Source organism: Lemur catta, chromosome 9 (genome assembly GCF_020740605.2).
Source record: "Lemur catta isolate mLemCat1 chromosome 9, mLemCat1.pri, whole genome shotgun sequence".
NCBI classification, from domain to species: domain Eukaryota; kingdom Metazoa; phylum Chordata; class Mammalia; order Primates; family Lemuridae; genus Lemur; species Lemur catta.
Genome location: NC_059136.1, coordinates 94,221,063 through 94,247,565, shown reverse-complemented (window position 1 = coordinate 94,247,565; position 26,503 = coordinate 94,221,063). Strand labels below are relative to the sequence as shown.

General features: G+C 42.5%; 1 protein-coding gene across 3 annotated transcripts in view; it reads left to right on the top strand.

The window, feature by feature from the left end:
- The window catches only part of LYN (LYN proto-oncogene, Src family tyrosine kinase), a 114,078-nt gene that overhangs the window by 44,144 nt on the left and 43,431 nt on the right, over positions 1–26,503 (top strand). The window contains exons 1-8 of one of the 3 annotated variants that reach the window (XM_045560816.1): positions 2,033–2,047; positions 10,378–10,451; positions 14,279–14,324; positions 15,154–15,259; positions 17,784–17,882; positions 18,007–18,110; positions 18,653–18,802; positions 19,874–20,026. In XM_045560816.1, coding sequence (XP_045416772.1) covers positions 10,383–10,451; positions 14,279–14,324; positions 15,154–15,259; positions 17,784–17,882; positions 18,007–18,110; positions 18,653–18,802; positions 19,874–20,026 — 727 coding nt within the window. In that variant the 5' untranslated portion in view covers positions 2,033–2,047; positions 10,378–10,382. Of the gene's footprint in view, positions 1–2,032; positions 2,048–10,377; positions 10,515–14,278; positions 14,325–15,153; positions 15,260–17,783; positions 17,883–18,006; positions 18,111–18,652; positions 18,803–19,873; positions 20,027–26,503 lie in introns of those variants that run through there. The other 2 variants (XM_045560814.1, XM_045560815.1) reach the window with 2 other exon arrangements.

Sequence of the window (26,503 nt, the reverse complement as noted above, 5' to 3'; positions counted from 1 at the left end):
TAAATATATTGTGGATATCATTTTACATTAATAAATAAATATGCACAATATTTTAATGGCTACATAGTATTCTTTTACATTGAGGTATCATATTCTAATCAATTTTCCAAAAGCCAGTTACCCATGGGCCAATTGGTGATTTATCAAATCCTTCAATTTACCAGAAGACTTGTTTCTTTCAACTACTTAGATATTATTTCTATCTTTTAAAAAAACTGTATATATTTTAATGTTCTTCTGCCAGTTCTTCAAATAGCATGTCAATATTAGTGTTTATGCAATTTAAAAAGTAAAATTTTAATTTAAGTTTAAATATAAATGTAGAAGCATCAGAAAGAAGTTGGAAGTGACCGAAACATTCCCAACACATATGACATGCTTAAAGTTTAATTTCTAAGAAGGAAAAATTAGGATGTATTAATTTGGCAGCTGTTTGCAAAACTGTTTCACACAAAAGGATAGAACTATCCTGAGATGTGGGAGGGAAGAGAGGATGTACAGAGAGAGGGATACCAGAAAGAAGCAGAAGACTTGAACTTCAAATGTAATAAAAACATGAAATTACATTCATTAGTTGAAAATCCTAAAAATGTAAGGATGGGTAAAGTAAGAAATGAATTAGGAACCTAGAAAAACAACCGTATCTCATACAACACTTAAAGCTGCTAATTACTATGAACTAAGGTTAATATAGTCCTAAGAAGACTCAACAATCCTTAGCTTTTAAGAACAGAACATTCCTTAAAAGGAAATCTTTTAAAACAATTTTATTTGAAAAGAATTATTATACTCTTAAGCTATAAAATGATTCTAACTAGTACAAACTGTTATAAACTTAAACTGTTAAAACTATCCCATGTAATATGAAATTACATGAACTTCACAAATAGTTAACAGATACAAATTTTGGTGAATTTGTCATCTTCTACCTTGAAAACTCTCACAGAACTGGCCTTTGGTGAGATGGATTTTGAGAGCTAACCTTCATTTATTTAACCAGTGACCTATTATTTGGCAAACAAGCATATTTCTGTGTGGTATTTCAAACAGTCCCATGATGTGTCCTTTTATACAGAGCTTCTTATAATGCCCAGTTATTTTCTTAGAAATAATTTATTCCTAGAAGTGGTGGTGTTGGGTTAAGAAATACATGCGTTCTGGGCCGGGTGCAGTGGCTCACGCCTGTAATCCTAGCACTCTGGGAGGCCGAGGCAGGTGGATCGCTCTAGGTCAGGAGTTCGAGACCAGCCTGAGCAAGAGCGAGACCCCCGTCTCTACTAAAAATAGAAAGAAATTATCTGACCAACTAAAATATATATGGAAAAAATTAGCCAGGCATGGTGGCGCATGCCTGTAGTCCCAGCTACTTGGGAGGCTGAGGCAGTAGGATTACTTAAGCCCAGGAGTTTGAGGTTGCTGTGAGCTAGGCTGACGCCACGGCACTCACTCTAGCCCGGGCAACAGAGTGAGACTCTGTCTCAAAAAAAAAAAAAAAAACATGCATTCTAAAGGACTTCCATATATATTGTCAAGTTAAAGATTGTATCACTTACCCTCTCGTGCCAAGCCCAACTATTTCATTTTATGGTGAGAAAATTAGAGTGTGGAGAAGAGAGTGGTTTTGCCTATAATGATAGGACTGCCCAATTTTTATCAAATATAATTATATGGCTCTGCAGCCAGACTGCCCGAGTCCCACTTCAGCACCTGTCTTGTCACCTTCCATGCGCTCCCTTCCGGGCAGAGCCACATGTCTCTTCCAGCCTCTCCGCTCTAGATGCCAAACGTCCAGGTCTTTGACTCTCACATACCTCTTTAACTGTCTTGCAATTCTTTTCTGGACCCACTCTAGTTAATATGGTGATTAACACTGTAACCAGTGCTGTATTAAGGTTCTGGTAAACACAGTTAATGGGCTGTTTTTATGTGTCATAATTTCAGAATATCTCACTATCAGGTGAGCTTTTTATGTTCCCCGCCATACATTCTACGTGACTCCTGGGCCTTCCTGTGGCTGTGCTTATGTGTTGCAGTGGCTTCAAACCAGGTAAAGACATCCACAAACAAGGTAAATTAAAATGTGTCAAATTTGGATCACAAAGGCATAAAGGAAATTAATAAACAGGAAACCACTGAATATGTACAATCTTTGTCAGTTAAATATTTTAAAATTTAAAAAATGAATAAAAATAAAGAGGAAACTAGCCATACTACAATATATCTCATTTTTTGCAGGGGGGGGGGGACATTTTTAAGATTAATTTTTTTTTTCTTTTTTTTTTTTTGAGACAGAGTCTCACTCTGTTGCCAGGGCTAACGTGAGTGCCGTGGCGTCAGCCTAGCTCACAGCAACCTCAAACTCCTGGGCTCAAGCAATCCTTCTGCCTCAGCCTCCTGAGTAGCTGGGACTACAGGCATGCGCCACCATGCCCGGCTAATTTTTTCTATAATTTTTAGTTGTCCAGATAATTTCTTTCTATTTTTAGTAGAGACGGGGTCTCACTCTTGCTCAGGCTGGTCTCGAACTCCTGAGCTCAGACGATCCTCCCGCCTCGGCCTCCCAGAGTGCTAGGATTACAGGCGTGAGCCACCGCGCCCGGCCTAAGATTAATTTTTTATTGGTAAAATTCATAGACCATAAAACTGACCCTTTTAAAGTATCCGACTTGGTGAGTTTTTAGTATTTTCTCAACATTGTGTGCCATCACCCCTAATTCCAGAAGCCACTGCATTTTATGTGTAGCAGTCTTGCCAAATATTAATATATACACTGCAATACAGCTGTCCAAAAACCAAAAACCTTCAGATTTTGTGACTACTCTTTCCTCAGCCCCCGTGAATAGAGCGGGTGGGAAAACAGCCTCAGTTTGCGCCGGGGTTTAGTCTGTCCTCCATCGTGACTCTGTTTCTTCAAGATGAAAGCTTAGTCCTTCACATTTCCTCTTCCTCCCCCTGATCCTTTCCAGGGTGGTGCTGGGGGGGTTCCAGGTGCTGTTGTGTTATTTGAGGGGAGAAGCCAGAGGTTCTCCCCATGTTCCTGCTGGGCCATTGGCACGCTGAGACTGGACTGGGCACTGCTGATTTGGGGAATGTCATATGGACACACTGCAATGGTGTAAGGACACAGAAAACTTCTGGATCCCCTGAAAACCTTGGTTGGCTGAATGAGGGGAGCCCTGAGACAGCCTCCAGCTCTTTGGTCTGACATCTGCTTTCCTCGCTGCTTCATCCCGAGTGAGGCATGGAAGGAAGAGAGAAGTGGGCGCCTCCTGCAGACCCAGAGAAATCCCTCCTATGACGAGGGATGTAGACCCTGTTTCTAGCCAGATACTCCTAAAGCCACTTCCCACCCCACCTCTCTTTCCCAATTGACCGTTAATAAGTCAAAATGGTTGGGGGCTGGCAGGCACCTAGGATGCAGGTTCCATCCCAGTCTTTACTCTTTCTAATACTCCTTCAGCCTCCTCCTTCTCACTTCTCGTAAACAAAGAAGTAATTCTTCTAAATCATCGGGTGGCTTGACCTTAGTCACAGACTGGAGGTGATGCTCATACAATAGAGGCAGCTCTATGATCTGAGGGACCACCAGATACCAACACAACATTGTCTTGACTGCCCCCAAACACTGTTCCTGTTGCATGTGGCATTTAAGCCCTGGGGAGGGCCTTCCGTTGCAGGCTTGCCAAATAGAGAAAAGTAAAGAGTCTGGCTACATCCTTTTCAGTTCTATCTCTTTTAAAAGGGAGTTAGGAAAATTGATGAAAGAAGGAACTATTTAAGTTAGGAATTAATGGAGTTGGTTGCGGAACCCAGTCCTGGTTCTCTGTCCTCTGCCGCTGTCCTGAGGCTGCTGACCAGGCTCTTCTCACCCTGTCACTTTGATAGATGATTTGGAGAAAGCATTACAACTCTTGTGAACACTTTGTTTCTTTAATCTGAGTCTCATTTCTGAAAGTAAAGTAAGAAGGAAAACCACTGAAGGATGTCTAAAAGTGTCTTGTATTGGCAGGCAAAATAAATCTCTCGAGTTATAGAACTGATCCTGCAATGCGAGCATGGGAGCTGGAGAACATTATTTTAGGGATGAACTCCTATAAGTGTTGATTGAACCAAACTTGAACCTAATTTGAAGCTCAAGATCACTTTTGTTTGGGATCAGTATACCACTCATTCCTATTTCCTCAGGGCTTCCTTTCTCTTTTTCTTGTCATTCTAAGCTCTCTAATTCAGAAAACTCTTGGAGATGGAGCTCCCTCCACGGAGAGGCAGCAAGGCCTTTGGGTGGGTAAAGAAGTGCAGCTTTTAGGTAGGAAGAAGTCCAGTGTTCTCCAACACTGTGGGTGCCTATGATTAACGACAATGTATTATATATTTTCAAATAGCTGAAACAGTGAATGTTGAATGTTCCTAACACAAAGAAATGATAATTGTTTAAGGTGAAGGATATGCTAATTACCCTGATTTGATTAAACATTGTATACAGGAAGACACATTGTAGTTTCTTCCTTAGGAATTTTCAATAGAAAATTTCTATATTGGATCTTATACCTTACAAATGGACTTTAGAACTTAACCAACAAGGTTGTGGGTATCCTCTCAGACTGTTTTCTGCGTACATTAAATATTTATATATATGTATATGTGTGTGTGTATATATATATATATATCTCCCTCTAAGTATGTGTATATAATTTTTTCAATCAGCACCTTTTTTTTTTGTAGAGACAGGGTCTCGCTCTTTTGCCCAGGCTGGAACTCCTGGGCTCAAGTGATCCTCCCACCTCAGCCAACCAAATAGCTGGGATTACAGGCTTGAGCCACTGCACACAGCTAAATTCAGCAATTCTAGATTGTTCAGTCAGGAATCTAAAGTGCCCATCAGTTCATGAGTGTATTAATAATATGTGGTATATGTATACCATGTATTACTACTCAGCCATAAGAAAGATGAATTAATACCTTTTGCAATAATCTGGATGGAACTGGAGACCGTTATCCTAAGTGAAGTGTCTCACAAATGGAAAAACAAACACTGCATGTACTCACTATTAAACTGGAACTAACCAATAGCACACATGTGCACAGAAGGAAGTAAAACTCAGTGGAAATCAACCAGGAAGAGGGAGAGGGGAAGGGGACAAAAACCTACCTCACAGGTACTAGGAACACTATTTGGGTGTCGGGCATACCTTTAGCAGGGACTAAAGCATTACAAAAGTGATCTGTGTAGCCTAAAACATTTGTACCCCCTTAATATTTTGAAATTAAAAAAAAGAATGTCCAAATATGCAAATCTGTCTTTTTAACTCACTCATAATGCATCCTTTTTAATCAACTCTCCCTTATTGATAGACATCTAGATTGTCTCTGTTAATTATAGAAGTAATGCTAGTGGGACCATCCTTGTGCCCTTGTGCAATGTATCTAAGGAACAGGTCCCCAGAAGCGGGATTCCAGGTACACAGTTGCTTCTTTGTCGAGCACATGCAGAACAGTAAAGCACTGCTAGAACCTACCAGAGACAGTAGGTGGATAAACTAGAGTTAGAGTCTATTGTCCCAGAGTCTGGGATAACTTTTTGGTTTTTTTTAAATCACTCTTTTAATATTCTAAGGCCATTAAATGAGCATGAGCCACCTTGAATGAATATTTGTTCCAATGAAAGACTTTTTAGAAAGAAAAGTCATCACTCTCTCATTTTCTGGACGTGTTGGTGGATGTTCCTTTGTGATCCAAGGGTTACCTGGCTGTTTGTGTCTCTTCAGACCATGTAGTTGAACTTTTGCAAAGAACATCCCAGGGTTGTATTTGCAAGTCAAAGCCTCAGTTGTTATCTTTTCTAACCAAAACTTTCTGCTTATAAAATGTGCCTTCATTTACTGTTCAAAAAATAGTATTGAAAGCATTGCCAAGTACATCATCTACAGCACTTTATGTGAAGTCCATAAGGAAACTTGGAATTCCTGTTGGGGACACACTGTCCTCTCTCCCACTGTGACTCACGCAGTACCCTGGCCCTTCCTGCCAGCAAACCCAGGGCACATGTGTAGGTCTGTTATAGCAGGTGTGTTACCATGGCGTTACCACATTTGCATTCTCCTCTGTTTTTTTTTTTTTGACTCTGGTTTTCCATTTTTATTTTATTAACCTCATTATTGACTGTTTTGTGGTAAAGCATTTCAAATCCTTTTGAGAAAAGAGGTGGGCTATAAAAATAATCTCTTTGTTTGGCATTATTAATAAATAGGTAAAATATGAGTTTCAAAATCACCATTGTTTGGCAAAGTGCTAAGAGCCCAGGCTGCAGACCTAGCTCTGGACTTAGACTTCATACTAGAGTAGCGTGAGAGTGAGTCCCAGCCCCACATTCCCTTGCTCTGGCTGTGGGCCAGCCACGTAACCTCTCTGAGCCTCAGTTTGCTCCTCTGTAAAGTGGGGATGATAATTTGGTTATAGCATTTCTTTGAAGATTAAATGAGATGCTCAGTACATTACAAAATGTGATAAAAAAATACTAAGGTATAAATCATTGTAAAGTGTAGCTTATATCACTTGGAAACATGTAACCAGTTTCTCAGTTTTTGTTGGGAGTAGGTTGTATTTTCTACTTTTCTGGTACCTTCATACAGCATAAGGAATTGCAAGACCGATCTGAGTGTGGGTTGTTCATCCCCATGTCACCAAGAGGAGGTTTCTTGCAGGTGTGTGTCTGAACTGGGGCCCCCAAACACACTGTGCTAAGTGGGCAGTGAGCAGAGGCCATGCTAACTCACGGCGTGGAGTGGTGTTTAGATATTTTTTCATCTACAATACATACATTTGATGTTGAATTATCTCTGGTGATGGCTGAAGGGAAAACATAAAGTAAGGATGAATAAATGGCAATCTATAAGTCGTCTGCTCTTGGATGATACCACCCCACACACATCCATTTGCATTTTTGTTGTTGGTGGGTGGTTTGTTTATTTTGAGACGGGGTCTTGCTTTGTTGCCCAGGCTGGAGTGCAGCCGTGCAGTCAAAGCTCACTGCAGCCTTGAACTCCTAGGCAAAAAACGATCTTCCTGAGAGAGCCTCCCAAGTAGCTGGGACTACAGATGCGTGCCACCAGGCCTAGCTATTTTTTAATTTTTTGTAGAGACAGAATCTTGCTATCTTGCTGAGGCTGGTCTCCAACTCCTGGCCTAAAGCTATCCTCCCTCCTCGGCCTCCCAAAGTGCTGGGATTACAGGTGTGAGCCACCGCGCCCGTCTCCTCCTGCATTTTGTTTTCATCCTTCCTCCTTCCCAATACTGTTCTCGGCCAGTCGCCATCATCCTCTCCTCTGGACCCGTTCAGAGGCTGAGCGACACACTCCCCCACGGCAGCTCGCTTTCCCTTCCAGACTTCCTACGAGTTCCCTCTGAGGAACAGGTCTCCGCGTGTCACTTCCCGGTTAGAAACGCCCGCAGCTCCGGGGAAGTAAAGCCCGCACTACTTGGCATGCCTTTTGAAAAATGTCTTTTGCATAAAGTTTATAATATCCGTTATAACCTTTATAATTTTCTACCCTCCAACTTTTCATTAAATATTTAAAAATTTCCAAATCTACAGAAAATAATGAAAGAATACGTTCTCTCCCTAGATTCTTTAATTTGTAAAACATTTTGACACCTCGTCCCTTCCTTCCCTCCCCTCTTCTCATTGTGGCGGAAGTGTTCAAAGCTGCAGATACCGTGACCCTCCTCGCTACGCACCTCTTGGGCTCCTAAGATGGGACATACAGCACCGTTATCACACTTGCAAAACCTGACACAGGTCTCTAATGTCATGCTCGAAGCAATTCCAGTGTCCCCAGTTATCCCAGCTGTTCCCCTCTACTCCCTGCCTCTGCCAAAGTTCACTCTTTAGTCACTTCTGGTGCGGGACAGTTCAGCCCCCTCCCCTCTGGCTGAGTAGCCGGGCTAGTCGTCTTTAGAAAGTGGCACAGTATGGGCTTGTCTGATCACCTGTGCCTTTCTCCCCTGTGTTTCCCATAAACTGGATTGGTTCTGGAGGTTTCTGTCTCTGTCGCTTTCTCTCCCCTCGCCCCCCCTGTAGTTCCGGCTGGCGTGAGAGTCCCCAGCCGGCGGCCTGTCCCCTAAGTAACTGCTCTGTGCGCCCGGAGCTGTTTTGGGTGCCGGGAGCACCCACCGCGTGCGCGGAGCCGGGGAGGCCGCCCCTAGCAGCTTAGACTCCACTGGGGTAGCCGACCGTAAATAAACCGGTTTGTGATGGGACGGAGGGGGTACCAAGGCGTGTAAATCGTGATGGGGGAGCAGGGGGTGCTCTCGTCTCTAGGGCGCTCGGTGCTGCCCTGCCTGGTGGGAAACGCCTGTGTAGGATCTGGAGGAGACTCGGAGACGGGGAGCGAGCGCGCGCCGCAGCCGGGGGGCGCGGGGACCGGCAGGGAGGGCCGGGGAGCCGGCCAGGGTGCAGGCGTGCTGGGGTCTCCTGCGTGCTGGGGCGGCACTGGTTGGCTCTCTGTCCGCGTCACCGAGGCTGGCCAGGTGGGAGCCCGCGGAAGGGCCAGGGCGCCCGTCGGGTTGGGCGGAGCCACCCCGGGCCCCTCCCCCTGGAGCTTGCTGCGTGCTCAGGGGTCGGTCTGCCAGGGCTTTCCTATTACCATATTTGCTCATTTGTAAAGCACCGTTTTTTAGGACTGATTAAACACAGCTTTTGGGGGGAATGAGGAGGGAGTAGGACTGGCTGAAGAAAGAAATCATGCTTCTTTACAGATCAACTCTAAAACCCATCTCCATCTCAGAAACTCTAGCGGGGCGGAGGATGTGCTGTTTTGAATCAAAGAAGTACTTGCTTCCCCTTTATTTGGGGAACTACAGCTAGTTTCAGAAAGAGGTGTGGTTGTCCTTTAGAGGCGTCATACCTCAACTAATGAAATGATAAACAAATTGGAGTTCCCGGAGCAGCTGGAAGCCTGCGGGACAAGGCGCAGGGATGGCTGCGTGGAAGAGCTACAGAAGCTTCTTAGAACAATTCCTCCCTCACCCCATTGCCTCGTTTGCACCAACTCCCCTTCCCCAAACTTGAAATCATCTCTCCTTCTCTAAAGTTAACTAAATAGTGGTCCCCAAATTTGGCAGTGCTTGAGAATTGACACAGATCACATTGGAGCACCATGCCCCCCTGGACCCCAAAAGAATTTTCTGGACTGTGTCCATAGAATCTATTCTTCTCATGGATCTATCCTTCTCATAGAGCTCATAACAGATTTTGTTTTGTTTTTAATGTATAGATTTGGCACTGAGGCTAGCTACACTGTAAAGCCAAAGGCACACCTGATTCAAATGTGCAAAATCACCTGAGTCCCCAGAGTGCTGTGTGTAGTGCTGTGCCCATTCCGGTGTGAACTGATGCACAGAGTGTCACTGTGCTGCTCAGGCACAAGTCCTCTTCTTGCCATGATAGCTCTTGCTCCACAGGCCTATCCTGCCTTGTGGTGGCCATGATTTTGCCACCCCTCTCCTTGCTTCCAGACTCAGATATCTCACTGGGAAGCCTACTGGATTAGATAACCTCAATGTTCCCATAAGCATCATTTCCACCATACCTGTGTCTGCTGTTATTTCCAGTCTTGGTGAAGGCCACCACCATCTTCCTAGGCCCCAAGCCGGTTGGAACCAGGTTCTATACTTCCTAGCTGTGAGTCACACCTGCCCTTGAAGCCTCAGCTCCCTCACTTCACCTTGCACACTGCAGGTTGGGTGTGTCACTTGTCTTCAGGGGGAAGAAACTAACTCCCTGGCATTGCATCCAGTGTGTGCCTCCCTCTCTGGCCCTGAGGTTTGGTGTTGCCTACCTGTTCCTTGGCTACAGTCTTTAGTGTTGTAGAGCTGGTCCTGTGAAGGGGCCAGATTAGCATATTAGCTGTTGTTGCATGTGAAGTTCCTTTTTCCTGGAATTCCTTTACTGACTGTGCAACCTGGCTGACACTCTGTTATTTCCACTCATAGAGCATTTCCTCCAGGAAGCTTTCCCTGACCACCTCCTTTTCCTCTTACCTGGGTTAGATGTCCTTTCCTAGGTCCTGTGCATCCTCTATTATTGACTCACCCCATTGTACCCTAATTTCACTTCACACATCTTCACCACAAGAATATGAGCATATTTATAGCAGGAATTATGTTTGGCTGTTGTAAAATTGTTGCTAAATAAATATTTCTTGAATGTATGAATGAACAAGCAAGACCATTTGTGAACAATATTTACATTTGACTTAATTAATCTATGAGTGATACAGAATAGAAGTATATCCTTTTTACTCTTCTTTGATAGATTTTGGTGGCTTGAAGCAAGTTCTGGAATGGTAAAACAATGTCATTGCTTTTGTATCCCAACAGGAAATATGGGATGTATAAAATCAAAAAGGAAAGACAATCTGAATGACGATGGAATAGATTTGAAGACTCAACCAGTACGTAATACTGACCGAACTATTTATGTGAGAGATCCAACGTCCAATAAACAGCAAAGGCCAGTAAGTAGATAGTCTCAGGGGAGAATTCCCACAGCAGGATCAAAGCATGGCTGCATAATTTAAAAACCAATTTGTAATATATGCATGCAAAAGAATCACATTGATTATTTGGGCCTCAAATAATTTTTGATATGCTTTGTATTAATAACTTAATCCTTTAAAGAACATGTAAACATTTTAGGGATCACCAGCCCACTTATTATGCAATAAAAGGGCCTTTGGTCACATTCGTATATGTGGAGAGAATCATCTTACATATTCCTGGTACAAAGACCCCACTTAAAAATATATAAATATATATATATAGAGAGAGAGAGAGAGTGAGAGAGAAATAGATTTGTATGACTTAAGACAGGTAGTGAGATTAGCACAGTGGTCTGAAAGCAAACAGCTAAAATAAGTGCTAATGTCTTTTGGTGTTTCGTAAATCACACATTGTGCTTTATCCCTTCTTATTCGTTCATTTGATTTCCTTCCTTCCTTCCTTCCTTCCTTCCTTCCTTCCTTCCTTCCTTCCTTCCTTCCTTTCCTTTCCTTTCCTTTCCTTTCCTTTCCTTTTCTTCCTTCCTTTCCTTCCTTCCTTCCTTCTCTCTTTCTTCTTTCTCTTTTCTTTCTCACTCTGTTGTCTAGACTAGAGTGCAATGGCCCAATCACAGCTCACTGTAGCCGCAGCTCAGTGTAGCCTCACTGTAGCCTGGACTCCAGTGATTCTCCTGCCTCAGCCTCCTGAGTAGCTGGGACTACAGGCGGGCACCACCATGCCCAGCTAATTTTTCTTTTTTGTAGAGATGGGGTCTTGCTTTTGCTCAGGCTGGTCTTGAAATCCTATCCTTCTGTCCCTATCTCCCAAAGCACTGGGGTTACAGGTGCGACCTACCACGCCCAAACTCATTTCTTCAGTTAATTCAAAATAGTACAGCTCCTCAAGTTGTCATGATTTATTTTAGTGAATTAAAAGATTAAGGAAAAACACATCTAATTCTGCTCCCTAACCTTAGGCAAATATCTGTGCTAGAAATTTTATAGGAGTGTTATGCTATTTGATACATTTGGGAAATGCTTGACAAAGAACTAATAGTATACTTCATGGAAAGAAGGAAGCTTTGGCCAATTATAACCTTAAATCCACTTTATTTCAGATCTTATATTCTTTACATATATTTTCTCATGATTTTTTAAGATATGCATATCCTTAGATAACCTGATTTTTATAAAATTCCTCAGCGTTTAAGCTGGAAACAGCTTATTCCAGGTTATCCCAAATGCCTTTATTAAGAACTTTCATGGTTTCCCTAGTCCGACATACTTTTAAGTGCCTTGGCATTTTAAAAAGATGTTTTCGATACCAAGCCCTTCTGCCTGCCCTTCCCCCAGCCCATCCCATTGTCCTGCAGGTGGGACACATCCTCCACATGCCAATGTCACACGCCATCGTTGAGACCGATAAGTCAGAGTTGCTCTTCTTAAGAAGTGGAGATGAAGAGTGAATAAATTATGCTTTTAAGTTATCGTACATGATGTTTCTGGGTAAATTAACACCGTAATTTTATGTAGAGAAAATATATACTTAAAATGTGTAAGATTATTAAGAGCTTTAATAATTTGGTGATAATAAATACATATAAATATAAAATTTAAAAACCTATTATATAAGTATATACAGATATAGAACTAGATATTACATAAATGTAATAAATACAAAGTAATATAAGAGGAATTGGAATCACAGTTTTCTTATAAACTTCAAAGTTCTCATAAAAAGGATCTGTTTTCTTTTCGTACCATGTGCTATAGATTTTATATGCTTTAAAACCCACGTTATTTTTGTTTTGTTTTCTGTTTCTTTCTTTCTTTATTATTATTATTTGTTTGAGACAGAGTCTCGCTCTGTTGCCCAGGCTAGAGTGCCGTGGCGTCACCCTAGCTCACAGCAACCTCAAACTCCTGGGCTCAAGTGATCCTCCTGCCTCAGCCTCCCAGGTAGCTGGGACTACAGGCTGGTGCCACTATGCCCAGCTAATTGTTTCTATTTTTAGTAGAGACGGGGTCTCACTCTTGTTCAGGCTGGTCTGGAACTCCTGAGCTCAAGTGATCCTCCTGTCTCGCCTCCCAGAATGTTAGGATTACAGGCATGAGTCACTGCACCCGGCCTGCTTTCTGTTTCTAAATGATGAATGAAGATGTCCTTTATTCAGAAAAGCAAAAGAGAACAGTACAAACTTACACACCATTTTTTCCTCTTGTTCAGAGTAAAGAAGATTAAAAATCAAGTTAGAAAGCAGAAGTAGTAAACAGGTTTGAAATCTTTCAATTCCCTCATGGAAACCATAAATAATAACACTTTAGTTTGGGCCTCCTGTGGTCACAGAAACCCTTGCTCCACGAGCCAGTCAGTTTGGGCTTATTCGTGGCTATAAATACCACCCTCAGCCCCGGCCAGAGGTGCCGAATGCATTCCATGGGTCGATGACAACGGGGGTCGACACAAATTCAACAACACTCTAGAAAAAGCCATTTTAAGGAACAAGCTAGAGCAACAGAATATTAGTCCCATATATGTGTTTTAAAAAGTGTATTAAAATGTTGTAAACTAAGAGCTCTTTGATATTTGAAAAATCAGCTTGCTCCTTTCAGAATGATTTAATTAGTTTCTCATCTTCTAATTATGTCCTCCAAATCATATAAAATAGATCATACCTCCTAATTATGCAAGTCTGAATGACTGAAAAATCAGTATAAAACTTCTTGAAATGAGTATTGAAGGACAGCATGCACCGTAGGTTTTCTGATACCACAATACAGTCATTTTCCTCTACCCCATCACTGAATTAGAGAATTTATGGGCCGACTTTCATCAGAAATTTAAATTTCAGTACAAACCATTTTGGTCCCATTCCATGAAATCACTTTAATCAAAGAGAAAGAGAAAAGCCACATGGATTGCGGTACAGGCCTCTGACAGCACCTGCCTTGCGAGAGGCCCGGAGGCCTCCGGCAGCCTCATGTGGCACTGTGAGAAAAAGGAATTTGATTTAAAAGGTAACTGAGGCAGGCTTTTGTGCCACTAGACCCTTCCCAATAATTTACCTCCCAACTAAAATGACAGGGGATGCCATCTGTCCCCGTGACAGAGTCATGGGTCGGTTAGGACTTGCGCTCTGCTGCCAGTAACAGAGCCCCGACTACAGGTTTTTAAACAAGCCTTGGAAACCTGGAGTTGGGCAGTCCTGGGCTGGGTGGCAATTCTGCCAAGTCACCAGGGCCCAGCCACTTCCTTGTGTCGCCTTGCTGCCCTTAGTGGTTCCCATGACTGCTGGGACTCCAGCCTTCACTTGTTTCTAGGCAGAAAGGAGATGAGGGACAAGGACAGCCTTTGGCAAAGCCCCACAGGACCATTTTGCTGGTAGAAAGGCCCCCTCCCCCATCTGCCTCGGGGGCTCGAAAGTTTGGAAGCATAGTCACTGAGCTGGGCAAATTGCCACCCCACGTAATATTAGGGTTCTGTTACCAAATAAGGGGGAGTTAAGACGGGGTGAGACTTGCTCACTTCCTGCCACTACAGGCAAATGACAAAAGAGCGTGCCACCAGCCCCGTAGGTGGGGGCATAGCTCTACAGACTTTTCTGTCTGCTCTCCCGTTCTCTCCAGCTCAGTAAGTTAGCAAATCCAAACGTCATTTGCTACGGTTAGAAAAATGATATACAACATGAGTATAAGAAAAACTAAACATGAAATTTTTCTTTCTAACAAATATTCTCTTGTAGGTTCCAGAATCTCAGCTTTTACCAGGACAGAGGTTTCAAACTAAAGGTATGTTTTAGTAGCAACATAGTTAAATTTTTTTCTTTACTGTTAGAGCGTCTATAAAATAGTTGTCCTAGACATTTTTATTTATTTTTTTATTGTGGGAAAATATGTATAACGTAAAATTTACCATCTTGACCATATTTTAGTGTACAGTTCAGTGGCATTAAATACATTCACATTGCTGTGCAACCGTCAACACCATCCACCTCCAGAACCTTTGATCTTCCCAAACTGAAACTCTGCACCTATTAAGAAATAATTCCTCCTTTACTTCTGCCCAGAGCCCCTGGCAGCCACCACTGTTCTTTTTGTCTCTGTGAATTTGCCTACTCTAGGTACCTGATATGAGTAGAATCATTCAGTATTTGTCCATTTGCGTCTGGCTTATTTTACTTAACATAATTTCTGTAAGGTTCCTCCATGTTGTAGCATGTGTCGGAACCATGTTCCTTTTTAAGGCTGAATAATATTTCCACTTTAAGTATATACCACATTTTGTTTATCTGTTCATCCACTGATGGACGTTTGGATTATTTCCACATTTTGGCTATTGTGAGTAATGCTGCTATGAACGTGGGTTTGTTAAACGCAGAGTTAAACTTACAGTTGTAGTTTTAAATGATTTCCCATAATAAACACTGCACACGGTGCAGACGGCAGGTTACTTTCCGTAGCCCCCGTAGACCTGAACGCGCAGGGAGGAAGCCCCTGTCCCTTACCCCAGCTGCCCTCTCTTCAGCGCTTTGTCCCGCCCCATCCTTTGTGCCCCGTTTGCTGAAACATTTCTGCTGGTGGGTTCTCACAGGAGACCACTTGTGTTCTTCCTGTTTAGATCCAGAGGAGCAAGGAGACATTGTGGTGGCCCTGTACCCCTACGATGGCATCCACCCGGACGACCTGTCTTTCAGGAAGGGAGAGAAGATGAAAGTCCTGGAGGAGTAAGTGCTCCCGAGCACACTGCGGCCGCCGCTCCTTTCCTTGGGCGCTGGGTCCTACCAGCTGTCCCCTTGTTTTGCTTCTGGTACCACGGCCAGACCCCCTGCTTGTGGTGGGCGGGAGGCCTCCTAGCCTGCTTGCTGTACTAGGCTTGGGCAGGGCAGGAGTACGGCCAAAGGAAGTTTCCTTTTAAGGCCACCTGTGAGCATTCTTCAGGGGGGGTCCCTTTGAAGACAGACCCTGGTTTCTTTCTTTCTCCAGCTGTGCCACATTAAGAAGCTTGAGTCTGTGTGGCATCTACATGTTATTTACAATGCCATTTTTATTTTATTATATTACTTAGATTTATACTGGGTTTATGGCCCAGTTTGATTTCTGTGGATACTGTCCTAGAGCAGCCCTGTGGGAAACACCTCTACTCAGCAGCTGCGTGCTTCTGTGGACGAGTGGGTGTTGTCATTTCCTTGACCCCCTCCATGCCAACTCACAGACGGTGTGAGTCTGCGGGACAGTAAGAACAGTGCTGAGAATAAGGGACTCCAAACATTTTAATTCTAGCTTGCTTTTCCTACTAATCTTGCAGGAAGGGTCATCATGATCTGCTAAGGAGGGTTAGAGTAGGGAGACCCCCCTAATTAAGGGTAAGGCGTTCTGGGGTTGAGAGACCACAGTGTTGCTTATAGGTTGAGTGTGGCCCTGCCACTTGATAGTTGTGTGACCTCAACAAGTCACTTAAACGCTATACCTTGGTTTCTTCACTTATAAACTGAACGACAGTGCCTGTACTGTGGGGTTGATGTGAGCATGGCACATTTGTGTGTGTGTGTGTGTGTGTGTGTGTGTGTGTGTGTGTGTGTGTAAGTATAGCATGGGCATAGAGCAGGCATCGCTTTGTGTTAGCTGTAGTCGTCCTTCATGTCTTGCAGACAGGGATCCCATCTGCGTGTGGAATTCGAGGAGGAACACAATTTAAGGCTCACAGGGTTGAGGGACCCATTTTTTCCCCCTTTACCAGTCCCCTGTCCCGGCTCCATGGCTGCCTCCTGGCCGAGAGCATGAGCTTGGTGATAACTTACCTGCTGGAAATTCTTTTATGGTTTTCTTTCTCTTTGTTTCATGGCTTCCATCTCTATGGTAACTAGGCGTTTGAACCAAGGAGTTGATAACACATGCACAACAACCTGTTATTCCCTTGACCCCCATTTCTCTAAGAATCCTAAAGCATTTCTTAGCTATCCTGGGGGAAGATACAGACATTTTGCTTCTGCAAAATGGGAGCCATTGTTACCAACTCGTGCTTGGCAGCACTGAGCACAGTGACCCCCAATTTAGCTGTAAGGCTCTTATCCTTCGCTTCAGTCTGTAAACATATTTTTATTCCATTGAAAGGGGTGAATTTTCCCACTGGATTCTGGGGTTCTAGGGATGTTCCCCACCTTACCTCACCCTCCTCCCAAACAAATAACCTTAAAAGAATTGCTATTGTAGCTCTTGAGTCTTGGATATAAACACTTTTTTTCCTCTTTTATTTTTAGTTGACACATAATAATTGTATATATTTATGGGACACAGTGATATTTTGATACATTCATACAATGTGTAATGATGATCAAATCATAGTAATGAACATGTTCATCACCTTGGACATTTATCATTTCTTTGTGTTGCGAACATTCAAAATGCTCTCTTAATAGCCTTTTCTCTTTCTCTCTTTTTAATATTAATAGCTTTATTGAGAATTCACAGTACCATACATACAATTCACCAATTAAAGCATGCAATTCAGTTTTAGTATATTTTCAGAATTGTGCAACTTCACCACGACCATTTTAAAACATTGTTAACACCCCAAAAAGAAACCCGACAGTCCTTAGCCATTACCCCTACCCCCACCATTCTCTCTAACCCTAGGAAACCACTCTTTATCTCTTAAAATTGGCCTATTCTGGACACGTCATCTAAATGGAATCAAGCAGTGGTCCTTTGTGACTGGCTTCTTTCACTGAGCATAGTGTTTTAAGGTCATCCCTGTTGTAGTGTATCAACACTTCATTCCTGCTGAATGATGCTCCATTGAATAGATATGCCAGATTTGACTTATTCATTCATTAGTTGGTAGACATTTGGGTTGTTTCTACTTTTTGGCTTTTATGGATAATGCTGCTTTGAACATTCATGTATAAGTTTTTGTGTGGACATATCTTTTCATTTCTCTTGGGCATATGTCTAGAGGTGGAATTGCTAACTATGTTATTTTAAATTTACTTTTAATTTTTTGTTGATATATAATATTTGTACATATTTATGGGGCACATGTGATATTTTAGCTTCTTTTTTATTTTTAGAGGTAAGGTGTCGCTCTGTCACCAATGCTGGAGTGCAGTGGCACAGTCATAGCGCACTGCAGCCTCCAATGCCTGGGCTCAAGAGATCCTCCCGCCTCAGCCTCCCCAGTAGCTTGGACAGCAGGTGGGCACCACCATGCTAATTCCTTGAGCTTCTTTTTGCTGTGCGTTTCTATTCCAGGCATGGAGAATGGTGGAAAGCTAAGTCCCTTTCAACAAAGAGAGAAGGCTTCATCCCCAGCAACTACGTGGCCAAAGTCAACACCTTAGAAACAGAAGAGTGAGTCCTTATGTGTTGTCATCTTCCATGGTTTTGTTTACTTCGTTGGATTTCTTGTTGACATTCTTCATCTTGCTCTTGCTCTGGAACATGACAGTCATGAAATGTTAAAACATCTTCACAGGTGGTTTTTCAAGGATATAACCAGGAAGGATGCAGAACGGCAGCTTCTGGCACCAGGGAACAGCGCTGGAGCTTTTCTTATCAGAGAAAGTGAAACATTGAAAGGTGGGAATTGGTTTAAGCCTTCTTATAAAACACCGTTTAGGAAATCGTTTTTAGAAACTATTATAGAATTACTCAAACAAAAAAGAGAAGGCTATAGTATACTTTGGTAGTAAAAGTTTTATAGTTTGATAGCAAATAAACTCAAATGATAAGTTTTGCTTCTAAAAGTAACATACAAAGTAGACGTAAGTATGGCCAGTTCTTACCACTCTTTATGTTTGCCAAGCCTCTTGTGTTATTATTTAGAGTAAATCCTGAAATTTAAAGACAAAGAAAATTAAGGTAACTTTTTCATTCAGTAAAATAATAATTTTAAAAACTATCATGAAGAAAGAAAATGGCATGTTGGTAAGCTACACAGCAAACAAAATGCTAGTTTCATTTGTCAAGTAGGATTTTTATAGGACTGTAAAAATTATGCATTATATGCATAATTTATATTTTGCATATTTTTATGGTAAAATGTGTACTGCATCATTGTCTAATACAGATCTTATTTGTCAATATAAACATATGCCTTACTTACGCTTTTCCCCCAACAGGAAGCTTCTCTCTGTCTGTCAGAGATTATGACCCGGTGCATGGTGATGTTATTAAGCACTACAAAATTAGAAGTCTGGACAATGGGGGTTATTACATCTCTCCGCGAATCACTTTTCCCTGTATCAGTGACATGATTAAGCATTACCAAAGTAAGTAAAAACCAGAGGTCAGACTAGACAGAATACGTTTATTATTATACATATAAGGTGCGTCATATTTCTTTTGGATAAAGTTGGCCAGTCACATTCTATAACTGGTTCTAAATTAATCTGTGATTAAACATGCAAAAGAAGATTTGATCTTTGTGAATAATTATCCCAGTCCTTCTTAGCTGCTCCATGCTGTTTGACATTCAGTGTTCCAAAATTACCAAGAGAAAAATAAATACTATTTTTGTATATGCCTACTTTTACAAGGCATCCAAATATCTGGAATAGGAATGCAGATTCACAGATCTGTGTCTTCGTGAGTCTATGTGTAAAAGTAATATGTACTCTTGGTGAAAGAAAATAGAAATAACACCCCCATGACCACCAAAATATTTTAAAGTGGCAAGTCAAAATCCTGCCATCTCTGGTGCCACGTTCAAGCCCTGTGGAGCCTGGAATCTTTGGATTCCTGTCCTGTGTGACTGAAGTCAGGTGCGGTGGTTGTTGCTCCTGCTGTTTTCCAGGACCTGCTGGAAGGGAATGCCCATTATGGGTTTGCTTAGGTCCCAAAGTATGGAGAGAGCACGGCATCTCCGATATTGTGGCCTCCACCCTCTCTCTGCCCTCCCCATTCATTTGTGCATCTGGCACGTGTGTTGAGGGCTGGCTGAGCTCCGGCCCTGTTCTGGGGCTGGGAGTTCAATGGTAACATGACCAAGTCCCTACTGTGGTGCCCTATGGAGCTTATGTGGGCTCAGTAATTTGAGATCATGTTTCATTAAGTGCACAACCTGTTAGCCTTTAGGTATCTGTTGTTTGGTGCCTTTGTTTGTTTTGCTTTTATATGTCAGCAATGCTAAGGAGAAAAATCAAGTATGTTTCAAATTGTCTTTTCTTACAAGAATTTCAAAAGCCACAGTTAATATGAAGAATGCTCCCCACAAACATTTTAGATTTATAGACTGTGGCAGTTTGGATATTATAAGACTAACAGACCAAACTTTTCTTCATAGATACTGGTAAAATATAAAGTGTTGAATTCCCTAACCTTTGTTTTCCCTCCCAAATTAGAGCAGTCAGATGGCTTGTGCAGAAGACTGGAGAAGGCATGTATTAGTCCCAAGCCACAGAAGCCGTGGGATAAAGACGCCTGGGAGATCCCCCGGGAGTCCATCAAGCTGGTGAAAAGACTTGGCGCTGGACAGTTTGGGGAAGTCTGGATGGGTAAGTGTGTGGCCCCGGGGCCAGTGTCCTCTCCGGAGACGACACCTGGAGAAGTGAGGGCTCAAGCCCGTTTCTATCAGCTTCTGAGCCGGATGCTAAATTGCGTCAGAAGCATCATTTCTGTTGCCTTCCCCCATCCACCTGGGCTGGGAAGTGGCCTGCCAGATCCATTTGCTTCGGCTCTTGCTCTTCCTTGTGACTTAGTAATTCTCTAAATGTTCGTAAGGAAGGGAGCAATGGGGACTTCCCTCGATCCTTCTGTCTACTCCGTCACGTCTCTTGTCGTCAATTCTCCGGATGCACATGTTAAGTGCGGGAAATATGCTTCCATCTCAGGAGAGGAACTCGTGGGGATAGGACCCACTGGTGTCACAGAAAGCATCACATTTATTACAATTTGAGGGTCACCAGGAAAGTTTCTAAAGATGCTCAAAGTCCCGTCATCAGTGACTCAGGCTGGCAAGAGGCACGCCCGAATGATGGCAGTGCCTTCCTCAGGGCATCCTTTCTGTCTATCTGTCTTTTAAAAAGTTTTTATAGTAAATGTGAATTTCTTTTGTGGTAAGAATTAAAAACAAAAAACAATTTTTTTTAAAAAGCGTAACATTCTCTTTTAGGTTCTCATTGAAAATGCAGTTGCTTCTGCAAAGTGTAACTAGCCAGGTCATTCGTATCTAACTGGGTCACTTTCTCCGTGCCAGCTCCATTGAGTGAGCGTGAGTGTGATTTCTAAATAGAGGACCAGATGGCTTTCACAGGCGCCCAGCCCCAGCCGGGCAGAAGGTGAACACCTCGCTGCCGCGTGCAGCCCGTCACCTCCACGTCCAGGGAGCTGTGCAGGAGAGGTTTCCCTTCCCAAACCTTGGCTCCTGGGGTGGCAGCCTTGCCCACTCTGTCCTGTTGGCACCTCTTTAGTGACTTTTAAATATAGCTCGTACTGACCTAACCTGTAATTAATTCTTACTGCACTGGGAGTCTTTGTGAGCATAGTTACAGAATTCAGGTAAACTGTGATTACACAACCTCACATTCTCCATTCCGGCTGGCACATTTGGGGACCAGCTGGCAGCGCACATCAGGCACTCTGTTTGTATCCCGACCAGCAGACTCAGGGCTGTGAGTGCTCACTTTGGATGCTGTCTCTTCCTGTACACTCTGTTGACTAAGTCACAACATCCTCCTCCTCATTTCTCTCTCTGCTCTTTTTTTAAATTAATATGAAATTCACACGACAGAAAATTAATCATTTTAAGGTGAAAAATTCAGTAGTATTTAATACATTCACAATGTTGTGCAACCACCGTCTCTGTCTACTTCCAAAATGTTTTCATCACCCCAAAAGGAAACAATGTACCCACTAAACAATAACTCCCCATGCCCCACCCTTTAGCCCCTGGCAACCTCTATGAATTTGACTAATCTAGGTACCTCATGTAAGTGCAATCATACAATATTTGTCCTTTTGTATCTGGCTTATTTCACTTAGCATAATGTTTCCAAGCTTCATTCATGTTGTAGAATATATCAGAATTTCATTCTTTTTAATGGCTGCGTAATATTCCATTGTATGAATATAACACAGTTTGTTTATCTCCTAATTTATTGATGGATGTTTTGGTTGTTTCTACCTTTTGGCTGTTATGAATAATGCTGCTATGAGTATTTATGTACAAATTATCGTGTGGACACATATTTTCTCTTGGGTATATACCTAGGAGTGCAATTGCTGGGTCATATAGTAAGTCCATGTTGAAGTTTTTTGAGGAACTGCAAAGCTGTTACGTGCTCATTTTTAAAAAATGACTTGCCTTCTTTTTTTCCTCTCAAGACAGTCACATTTATTTCTTAATTTTTTTTTCAAATCCACAGAATAGGGGCAGGAATGGTATAATGAACATTGTATACCCTTCACTGAGATGCAGCAGTTATTAATATTTTGCTTTGCATATATACACACACATACATGTTGTTGTTAAACCATTTGAGAGTACGTTACAGATGTGATGACTGTTCACCCCTAAATATTCAAGCGTGTGTCTCCTCAGAGCAGAGCCATTACCTTACTCAGTACCATGGTCACATGCAGGAAATTTAACATTGATACATACTGTTATCTAATACAGTCCATATCTGAATTTCCCCAGTTGTTGCAATAATGTCCTCATGGCTATTTTTCCCCAACCTGGCATCACAAATTTGCCCTTAGTTGACATGTCTTTAGTCTCCTTTAATCTGGAGCAGTCCTTTGGCGTATCTTCATCTTTCATGACACTGACATTTTGTAGAACACAGGTCAGTTGTTTTGTAGAATGTGCCACAATCTGGGTTTTTCTGATGTTTGTCAGGATTCGGCTCAGGCTGTGGCCTATGAACTGCATCTAACTACCTGGGCGATGCTGTGCTTTCAGGACATCCGTCAGGAGCCGTCATAGGAATTGGTCCCATTCTTTGATGTTCTGTTTTATTTTGTTTTTTCTCCATGATGACTTTTTATTCCCTTTTGTTGTGAATAAATCGTCTGTGGGAAGATCTTTGAGACTGTGTAAAAAGAACTTTCCCCAGATGGTTTCATCATCATCTGCTCATTTCGCATTCTCTTCCTCCTGAAGCTGCAGTCCTCCCTGTGCTCCTCCCACACTCCCCGGATAGCTCTGACCCCCCGCCTCACGCCAGGGACAGGGACTTCTGCCTTCTCTCCCTGGCTTCCCTTTCAAGGCTTCTCTCTTCACTGAGAGTATTGGCAGGAAAAACGTTACCACTGTCACATGCAGTTGTGCCCTTAGTCCATCTGTGCACTCTTTCCTCTTACTGTGACTTGAAGTGGGGAGAAGGGAGGAGGAAGATGACCGGAAGAGGAGAGAAAAGAGTGTGCAGGCTGTACGATCCACAGGCTCTGCTCTAGGTGCACTTTCAGGGATATTCTCACGTACTCATTGCAGGAGCACTGTAAGGTAGGCATCATTGTCTTCATTTGATAAATGATGACACTGAGAATCAGATAAGCAACTCGCCCAACGTTGTTCAAGGCAGTGAGAGAGCCAGGTTGCCCTGGCGTCTAAGAGCCCTGGATGCTATTGCTTGCTAAGCTACTTACAAGTTAATTTGACTTCCCTTGCCTCAGTTTCCACATCAGTGAAATGGGCAAAAAGCTACCTCATTAGTTGTTGAAAGGAAGAATGAGATCATGCACCTGAAGTGTTTCCCACACAGTCTGGCTCCATGTGCTCTATTTTTTATTATTATTTCCACTTTTCTGCATTTGACTCTAGTCACTGAAAGCTATATTTTGATGAATTTTTTCCAATTTTAATCATGAATCAAAGCTGTAAATAATCCTTCCTGTGGATATTTGCTGGTGGAGGAATTGCATATCTGTCATGAAGAGGAAGTAGAGAGGGTTTAACGGGGGTGTAGTTGTTCACCCTAAAACAGTAGTGCTGCGTATAAAGTGATAGTTTGGAATTTGGTTTTACCCTCCCTGCATTCAGCTGAGAAGCCAGGATAAAGATGTAGAACTGCATGCTGTTTATACCTGAGAGATGAGTAACAGTGAACCAAGTGCATTCAAATCCCACTGCTTGGGTGAATTGTGCACATGTGAATCATATCTTAGTAATGCTGTTTTAAAAACGCAGTTGCTACCAGGCTGGGTGCATGGCATCAGCAATGCTGCTGCCAGCTGTGTTTTCAGTGCACCTTCCTGGGAGTGGCTGGTGAGGGTGGGGGCAGGAAGTGAGGAGCAAGGCAGCAGTGGGACACAAACCTGAGTGGACCTGCCTACAGCCCCTGGTCTGTCCCAAGACACGAACCTGGGCTGAAATTGTGTACCTGGAACTCGAGCACATTGGTCCTTTCTGAGATTGAGAAACCTCTTTGGCTACAATCCAGATACACTAAATCCCCCTGCCCAGTCTCACACTTCCCTGCTCATGGGCTTCCTCTAGGCCATACGCTAAATGTTCAGACTTTGATTTTAAGGAAGTTTTATTTGATGTGTACCCAGGTGGCTCCTGGGAGAAGCTGAGGTTTAGAAGAGAGGAGAATGGGACCTTGGGAAATATGTACTTCTTCTATCCAGAGGGTTACTTTTTATTTAAATTGTTTGAAAGAGAATGAAAACCTTGTGAAAATATATCACTTGGATAGATGTGCTGTCAGATTGGTGCAAAAGTAATTGCAGTTTTGGACTGTGAATTTTAAATCATTATAACTAGGCTCAAACACATCTCTATTAATCAAAATAGGAACCATTACAATCAACACATTTTTGCTAACAAGAAATAAGTTTGTTTATTCCTGTAGCATAAAAATACATGCTTTGGAATTTGACGCATTCTTGGAAAGCATTTTCTGCATCCTGCTGGTTATGGAAGCATTTTCCCTGCAAAAAGTTGTTGAGATGCTTGAAGAAGTGGTAGTCGGCTGGTGAGAGGTCAGGTGAATGTGGCAGATGAGGCAGAACTTCGTAGCCCAATTCATTCAATTTATGAAATGTTGGTTGTGCGACATGCCGTTGGGCATTGTCTTGGAGAAGACTTGGGGCCTTTCTGTTGACTGATGCAGGCTGCAGGCGTTGCAGTTTTCAGTGCATCTCATCGATTTGCTGGGCACACTTCTCAGATGTAATGGTTTCGCTGGGATTCAGAAAGCTGTAGGGGATCAGACTGGCAGCAGACCACCGAACAGTGACCATGACCTTTTTTTGCTGCAAGCTTGGCTTTGGGAAGTGCTTTGGAGCTTCTTCTCAGTCCAACCACTAGTTGGTCGTCACCAGTTGTATAAAATCCACTTTTAGTTACATGTCACAATCCAATTAAGAAATGGTTTGTCGTTGTTGTGTGCAAGAAGAGAAGACGACACTTCAACAATTTTTTTGATTTTTGGTCAGCTCACGAGGCACTCACTTATCGAGCTTTTTCACCTTCCCAATTTGCTTCAAATGCCGAAGGTAGAATGGTCGATGTTGAGTTTTTTGGCAACTTCTCGTGTAGTTGTAAGAGGATCAGCTTCGATGGTTGCTCCCAATTGGTCGTTGTCAACTTCCTACGGCTGGCCACTGCCTCCTCATCTTCAAGGCTCTTGTCTCCTTTGCAAAGCTTCCTGAACCATCACTGCACATATGTTCATTTGCTCCACTGCTTTATGACCCATTTGGAACTCGAATAAGAAAATCATCCTCAGGGACGTAAAAAAAAAAAAAATAAAGAAAGAAAATCACTCAAATTTGCTTTTTGTCTAACATCATTTCCATAGTCTAAAATAAATATAAATAGCAAGTAATAAGTCCTTAGCAAAAAACATAAGGCAAGCAATGCATATTAAAATGATTTTTAACATAACCACATTTATTTAAGAATGTATTCCAATATCAAACAAATTTCAAAAATGCTAAAACCGCAACTACTTTTGCACCAAACTAATTTTTTTTTTTAAATTGTGGTAAAATTCATATAACCTAAAACTTACATCTTAACCATCTTTGAGTGAGCAGGTCAGTAGTGTTAAGTACATTCACATTGTTGTGCAACCGATCTCCAGAATCTCTTTCCATTTTATAGAACTGAGATGCTCAACTCCCCACCAGAGTCTGGCAACAACCTTTCTACTTTATGAATCTGACTACTTTAGGCACCTCAAATAATTGGAATCATATAGTATTTGTCTTTTTGTGACTGGCCTATTTCACTGAGCATAATTTCTCCAAGGTTCATCCATGTTGTAGCATGTGTCAGAATGTCCTTCCTTTTCAAGCCTGAATAATGTTCCCCTGTATGCATATATCCCATTTTGCTTATCTGTTCATCTGCCGATGATGGACCCTTGGGTTGCTTCTACCTTTTGGCGGTTTCGAATAGCGCTGCTGTGCACAGGGGTGTACAGCTATCTCTTAGAGACCCTGCTTTCGGTTGTTTTGGGTATATACTCAGTGACATTGCTGGATCCTGTGATACTTCTATTCTTAATTTTTTGAGGAACTGCCATGCTGTTTTCCATAGCAGCTGCACCACTTTACATTCCCACTGACAGTGTACAAGGTTTCAAATTTCTCCATATCCTTACCAATACTTGTTCACTTGTTATTTTCTGTTTTGGGGGGTTGGTTCATTGGTTGGTTGATTATTTTTTGGTTTTTTGAGACAGAGTCTTGTTCTGTTGCCCCAGGTAGAGTGCAGTGGCATCAAAACAGCTCACTGCAACCTCAAACTCCTCGGCTCAAGTGATCCTCTCATCTCAGCCTTCCAGCTAGCTGCAAGTGTAGGCATGTACCACCACACCTAGCTCATTTTTTTCATTTTGTAGAGACAGGGTCTCGCTCCTGCTCAGGCTGGTCTCAAACTCCTGGCCTCAAGCCATCCTCCTGCCTTGGTCTCCCAAAGTGCTAACAGGCGTGAGCCACCATGCACAGCCTGGTTGGTATTTTTAATAGTAGCCATGTTAATGGACATAAGGTGATATCTCAATGTGGTTTTGATTTGC